This window comes from Eptatretus burgeri, chromosome 17, assembly GCF_056783735.1.
Source record: "Eptatretus burgeri isolate ZD-2024b chromosome 17, Ebu_testis_v1, whole genome shotgun sequence".
Lineage (NCBI taxonomy): Eukaryota > Metazoa > Chordata > Myxini > Myxiniformes > Myxinidae > Eptatretus > Eptatretus burgeri.
Window position 1 is genome coordinate 2,022,972 of NC_140977.1, and position 7,667 is coordinate 2,030,638.

The 7,667-nt window shown below is 39.8% G+C and overlaps 1 protein-coding gene across 3 annotated transcripts in view; it reads left to right on the forward strand.

Annotated features, from left to right (window-relative positions):
* The window catches only part of LOC147009083 (uncharacterized), a 124,476-nt gene that overhangs the window by 87,834 nt on the left and 28,975 nt on the right, over positions 1-7,667 (forward strand). Inside the window, exon 8 of one of the 3 annotated variants that reach the window (XM_085862667.1) lies at positions 1,073-7,667. This exon is cut by the window's right edge and continues 1,883 nt beyond it. The exons of the other annotated variants lie outside the window; for them this stretch is intronic. Coding sequence (XP_085718793.1) covers positions 1,073-5,424 — 4,352 coding nt within the window. The 3' untranslated portion in view covers positions 5,425-7,667. The remainder of the gene's footprint in view (positions 1-1,072) is intronic. 3 annotated transcript variants of the gene reach the window in all.

The following is a 7,667-nucleotide window of genomic DNA, read 5'->3' on the forward strand; positions in this document are numbered from 1 at the left end:
TTAGTGTGGAACACCATTTGTGTTTCTATTCTGTAATTTTATGCCCCACAGCAGAAGATTGTGTTTCATTTTCACATTTGACTCATTCATCAGATTGCACATGATTAACCATCTTGCCACTGTCTCATTGGTTTATATTGTGTAATAAGGGTGTTTGATACCTTCATATGTGCATTATTGAGTGCCTAAATTCCTGAAATTCTGTATTTTTTGAGAAATTACAGGGAAAAAACATTAATCTTGTTAATGAACATGCTATCATTTACCTTTGTTTGATTCTGGGAAAGTATCCTTCAATAACAACAAGGAAAATATCATGACATTGACCAAACTACATAAATCCGTCCAAATTAGGTATTTTTTTCAGTTGGGGGGTGGGGTGTTGACATTGTCTCACAGCTCACACGTGTTGACATTGTCTGCAACACTGATCTTAATATACAACATACAAATAAGAAATTTAGATTTTTGGATTTCTTAATAAATTTGTGAAACACCCATGTAGTTATATTGTTCCAGAACTTTAATTTACTTTCCACAGTAAATGACAGACAAATACTTTTCTCAAGGCGGTATGATTTATCACACAGGAAATAGCCACTGATATATGTGTCACCAATGACATACCTTTCAACCTTGGCATGTTTAGCACTTTTTGTTGAGAAGCAAATGATCCCAGCAAAAGGTGAGACAAATTTCAATGTTAATGTTTTACTGATAAAAAAATGTTGTTAAGTTGAAGTAGGATGTCTTACCTTGTACTGGCCATTTTGCACTAAAGCATATTTAAGGGTAGGCATATAAACAGGGTGATAACACACAAAAACCTACAGTACCACCGATGCAATGCCATCACATATTTTCTAACTCGAGGGTTGTATACCTTGCCAAAAATCGCTATGAGAATTATTCCCCACAGATGGTACTGACCAACCCTACTGGCTCATGGACTACTTAAGAAAGTTTTGACAGAAGGTCGATATTTTATCTAATTACAGTAAAAAAAAAAAAACTTTTCAATTTCACACTAATCATGATTTATTAATATGATATTTTGGAATTGTCTTTACAGAGAAACGTTTGAAGTCGGTTTCTTGTTCCAAGTGTTCGCAGTTGTTCCACACAGACCTTTCTATAATCAAGGAGATGACACAGACGTTGTGTCAGGATAATGATAAGTTTGACAGTGTGTCCACCTATTGTAAAAGTTGTATGAAGGCACCGAATCAGAACCAAAGGAGTAAGCGGCCACACAAGTGTTCTGTGTGTAATGAAGCATTTACATCCTTAACATCTTTACAAACACATCAAATAGGTCACACAGGAGAGAAGTCTCATAAGTGTCCAGTGTGCAGTAAAGCATATTATCGCTTATCTTCATGGAAAGATCATCAGAAAGTGCACGTGGTGGAGAAACCTTACAAGCGTGATGTTCGTAGGAAGGCTTTTGCAAAAGGAATACCATTACGTCACAAAGGTATACGCAATGGAGAGAAACCCAACACGTGCTCTGTGTGCAGCAAGGTTTTTCCTTCTCCAACGGAATTGAAAATACATCGAAGAATACATACCGGAGAGAAGCCCTTCAATTGCTCTGTGTGCAACAAGACCTTCGCTTTTTCATTAGGATTGAAAATACATCAAAGAATACATACTGGAGAGAAGTCTCATAAGTGTTGTGTGTGCAACAAAGCCTTTGCTTTTTCATTAGGATTGAAAATTCATCAAAGAATACACACCGGAGAGAAGGCCTACAAGTGTTCTGTGTGCGGCAAGACCTTCACTTTTTCATCAGGTTTGAAAATACATCAACGAATCCACACTGGAGAGAAGCCCTACAATTGTTCTGTTTGTCACAATGCCTTCACTTACAGGACAACGTTAAAAAGCCATCAAAGAATCCACACAGGAGAGCAGCCCTACACGTGTTCTGTGTGCAACAAGGCCTTCTCTCTTTCATCAGGATTGAAAATACATCAAAGAAAACACACCGGAGAGAAGCCCTTCAATTGCTCTGTGTGTCACAAGTCCTTCGCTTACAGTACAACTTTAAAAAGCCATCAAATAATACACACAGGAGCGAAGCCCCACAAGTGTGTGGTTTGCAGCAAGGTGTTTGCAAGTTTATCATACTTGCATCAACATCAAAGGATACACACGGGAGAGAAGCCCTACAAGTGTTCTGTGTGCAACAAGGCGTTTGCTATTTTATCCGTTTTAAAAATGCATCAAAGAAAACATACCGGAGAGAAGCCATTCAATTGCTCTGTTTGTCACAAGGCATTTGCTCAAAGAAAAACGTTAAAGACTCATCAATGCATACACACAGGAGAGCATCCCTACAAGTGTTCCGTCTGCCAGAAAGTCTTTGCTAGTTTGACAAACCTACATGGACATCAGAGAATGCATACGGGAGAGAAGCCGTTTCAGTGTTCTTTGTGTCCGAAGGCCTTTACCCAATCAAATCATTTAAAGAAACATCAAAGAACACATACTGGAGAGAAACCCCACAAGTGTTCTGTGTGCAGTAAAGCCTTCGAATTTGTATCAGAATTGACATTACATCAAAGGACACACACTGGAGAAAAGCCATACGAGTGTTCCACCTGTAATAAGGTTTTTGCTCGTTCATCATATTTATATCAACATCAAAAAATACATACTGGAGAGAAGCCCTACAAGTGCTCCATGTGCAACAAGGCCTTCACTTTTTCATCAGGATTGAAAACGCATCAAACGAACCACACCGAAGAGAAGCCACACAAGTGTTCTTTGTGCGAAAAGTCCTTTTTACAATTGTCAGATTTAAAAAGCCATCAATTAATACACAGGATATACACAGGAGAGAAGCCCTTCAATTGTCCTGTGTGTCACAAGGTCTTCACTTCCAGGAAAATGTTAACACATCATCAAAGAATACATACAGGAGAGAAACCCTTTGAGTGTTCTGTGTGTCACAAGTCCTTCGCTTACAGAAAAACATTAACAAGTCATCAAAGCATACATACAGGAGAGAAGCCCTTCAAGTGTTCTGTGTGTCACAAGGCCTTCACACACAGAACAACGTTAAAAAGTCATCAACGAATACATACCGGAGAGCAGCCCTTCAAATGTTCTGTGTGTCCCAAGGCCTTCGCTCGTAGAGCAGGGTTAAAAAGTCATCAAAGAATGCACACTGGAGAGAAGCCCTTTGACTGCTCTGTTTGTCACAAGGCATTTGCTTGCAAAACAACTTTAAAAAGTCATCAAAGAATACATACAGGAGAGAAACCCTATACGTGTTCTGTGTGTCACAAGGCCTTCGCTCGCAGAACAACGTTAAAAAGTCATCAACGAATACACACCGGAGAGAAGCTCTTCAGTTGCTCTGTGTGCCACAAGGCCTTCACTCATACAACAACGTTTAAACGCCATCAACGAATACATACAGGAGAGAAGCCCTACAAGTGTTCCGTGTGTCACAAGGTCTTCGCTTACAGAAAAACGTTAAAAAGCCATCAACACATGCACACAGGGGAGAAGCCCTACAAGTGTACTGTTTGCAACAAGGGATTTGCTTTTTCATCAGGATTAAAAATACATCAAACAATCCACACTGGAGAGAAGTCTCACAAGTGTTCCTTGTGCAACAAGTCCTTTGTTTTTTCATCAGGATTGAAAATACATCAAAGAATCCATACTGGAGAGAAGCCCTTCAAGTGTGTTGTTTGCAGCAAGGGATTTTCTTTTTCATCAGAATTGAAAATACATGAAAGAAGACATACCGGGGAGAAGCCCTTCAATTGCTCTGTGTGTCATAAGGTCTTCGCTTACAGAAAATCATTGAAAAGCCATCAAATAATACACACAGGAGAAAAGGCCTACAAGTGTTCTGTGTGCAACAAAGCTTTCGCTTTTTCATCAACATTGAAAATACATCAAATAATCCACACAGGAGAGAAGTCTTACAAGTGTTCCGTGTGCAACAAGGCCTTCGCTTTTTCATCACGATTGAAGTCACATCAAATCATCCACACTGGAGAGAAGTCTCACAAGTGTCCTGTGTGCAACAAGGTCTTTACTTACAGAACAACCCTGAAACGCCATCAACGAATGCACACTGGAGAAAAGTCTTACAAGCCGAACAAGTCTTACAAGTGTTCCCTGTGCAACAAGGCCTTTGCTTTTTCATCAGGATTGAAAATACATCAAATAATACACACCGGAGAGAAGTCTTACAAGTGTTCCGTGTGCAACAAGGCCTTCGCTTTTTCATCAGGATTGAAAATACATCAAAGAATACACACGGGAGAGAAGCCCTTCAGTTGCTCTGTGTGTCACAAGGCCTTCGCTCAAAGAAACTCATTAAGAAGCCATCAAATAATACATACAGGAGAGAAGCCCTACAAGTGTTCTGTGTGCAACAAGGCCTTTGCTCATAGAAAAACATTAACAACCCATCAAAGAATTCACACCGGAGAGCAGCCCTACAAGTGTTCTGGGTGCAACAAGGTCTTTGCTCACAAAACAACGTTAAAAAGCCATCAACGAATTCACACAGGGGAGCAACCCCACACGTGTTCTGTGTGCAACAAGGCCTTCTCTCTTTCATCAGGATTGAAAATACATCAAAGAATACACACAGGAGAGAAGCCCTTCAGTTGCTCTGTTTGTCAAAAGGCTTTCACTCACAGAAAAACATTAAAAAGCCATGAAATAATACACACAGGAGAGTATCCTTACAAGTGTTCCATGTGTAACAAGGCATTTGCTCATTTGCCAAACCTACATGGACATCAGAGAATGCATACGGGAGAGAAGCCATTTCAGTGTTCTTTGTGTCCTAAGGCATTTACCCAATCAACGCATTTATATCAACATCAGAGAATACATATTGGCGAGAAAGCTCACACATGTTCTGTGTGCAGCAAGGCATTCAATTTTTCATCAGAATTGAAAATACATCAAAGGATACACACTGGAGAAAAGCCCTTCAATTGCTCTGTATGTGACAAGGCCTTCATTTGCAGAAAAACGTTAACACGCCATCAACTAATACACACAGGAGAGAAGCCCTACAAGTGCTCTGTATGCAACAAGGCCTTCTCTGTTTCATCAGGATTGAAAATACATCAAAGAATACATACCGGAGAGAAGCCTTTCATTTGCTCTGTGTGTCACAAGGCCTTCACTTCCACAACAACGTTAAAACGCCATCAACGAATACACACTGGAGAAAAGCCATATGAGTGTCCTGTCTGTAACAAGGCGTTTGCTCGTTCATCACATTTAAATCAACATCAAAAAGTGCACACACGAGAGAAACCACACAAGTGCTCTGTGTGTAACGAGGCATTTGCAAGTGTGTCAAACCTACATGTACATCAGATAAATCATACTGGAGGGAAAGACAAACCCATCCACTCAACAAATATAGCCCAATAACATGCCGACCAACAACATACAAACTTTTAACCGGTATAATCACCGATATAATTTACGACCACCTCATTCACGAGGAGCTTTAGAAGCAGAAGAGAAAGGATGTAAGAGAGGAAGCTATGGAACAATAGACCATTTATTGTTAAATCAAACCACACTCAAAAACTGTAAGCTCCGACAAACCAACTTATCCACAGCCTGGATAGATTACAAAAAGGCCTTTGACAGTGTCCCACATTTATGGATTATAAAATGCATGCAAGTGTACAAAATTGACCCCCAGATAGTCACAATGATTGACAAAACAATGCTGCTCTGGAATACAACTCTGATACTTCCTTATTTTGAAAGAAAGATTGAAATCCCAGGAGTAAAAATACGAAGTGGTATCTTACAAGGTGACAGCCTTCCCGCCTCCTGTTTTGTTCAGCTCTGGACCCACTGAGTACCCTCATCAATGAACAAGGACATGGATACAATCTTATATGCAACAGAAAAATATCCAAGGAAATAAGAAATGTGACACTCCCACTGTGTGTGGACGATCTAAAACTCTTTGCCCGAAATGATAATTGGCAGATCAACTAAAACGAGTAAAGCAGGACTTGGAGGACATTCAAGTGGAGTTTGGTCTTGAGAAATGTGCCAAATGCACATTTGTACAATGAAAAACAAAATGAACAGACATCTCAATCACTCAAGGTACAACAATACAGAAAGTACAAAATGAAGCATCCTCCAAATACCTCGGAATAGAAGAAGGCCCCCAGGTACAACACAAAACAATGTGTAAAATAATCAGCAAAGAGTACCTATGCAGAATAAGACTAATTCTGAACTCATCCCTCTCTCATCAAGAAACAAAACAAAAGCTATAAAACAACTTGCAGTGCCGGTATTCCAATCTAACTGTGCAATTATATCTGGCCACAATTGGAAATCAACAATGCAGACACCAAAACAAGGAATCTTCTCACTATTCACAAGATGTTCCACAAAAACCAATGCATACCGAGGTTGTAATTACTGAGACAAGAAGGGGTCGGTGGTTTGATGGAGCTTGGAGACCAAGCAAGTGCACAGACCAAGCTTGGAGACCAAGCAAGGATAAGATGGAGACCAAGTGCACAGAAGATGTTCTGTGTGTGTGTCAGACTCGCAGACAATGTGAAAAGCTCCCCAGACTATCAGAAGAAATTTGTACACGAGCAAGAAAACAACAAACAAGAAAAGGGATTCTTATTGCATTCAGCAACTAACTTCCAAAAGCAGGTGCAAAACATGGATACTACACAGGAAAACAAAACAGAAACAAACACAGCCCCAATGATTGCGAAGAAAACAAGAAAAAGAACAATCAGATTCCAAACCCTCGCCAGGGCTCGTTTCGTGTAGTGTAGTTTTATGTGGTGTTTGTGTACTGGTGTGTTACAAAATTAATAATAGGTATAACTAGAACTGCCACTTTGTAACTGCTGGCAGTGACGATCGGTTACCAAGACGTCCCGTCTTGATGCAACCCCACTTTGATCGGCCGCTTAACCCTGACCCATGACGCTTATTATTATTCAATTGAATATAAGAATGGGATTAAAATAAATTAAATTCAAATCAAATGGAAGGCCAAATAGATACAATGCTACATTGGAGTAGTCAGAAGGAACCCAAACAAGCAAAAAGCAAAGATTGAGTCATCAGGAGGAACCTGAATAGGATTTGAGTTTTAGCTGCTACGCTACCCTCAAACCCATCCAGGCACAGCCAAGTGAGCCTTATTCAAAAAAACAAAAATCAAAAAGAACCCAGATGATATAAATTAAATAATTCTGGCTGCCAGACCATGCATCCGATCAGGTTGAAATTTAATACATATATTCCCCATCACTACAATATCCTAATTGTGAAGTTTTTGTTGATCGATGAAGCAGTTCAAGAGAGATTTTTTAAAAATATTTTTTATTCAATCCAATATGATTGCCCTCCCATGTGACCTATCAATTATTTGTGGACACTCTGGTATCCCTAAGGCTTGGGGAACATTTGTATGACATTTCCCTTTGATCTGTCCAGCCGTTCTGGAGAAGAAGATTTTTACAGATTTATTCTTCAAAAATCATAGCTGGCAAAGCATGTGACCAATGATGTCATAGGTGTGAACGTTTTGTTCGTCATGGGTAGTGGGTCATACCTGTAAAGTTTCGTCTCGATCTGTTCAGCCGTTTCAGAGGAGATTTTTAAAGGTTTAA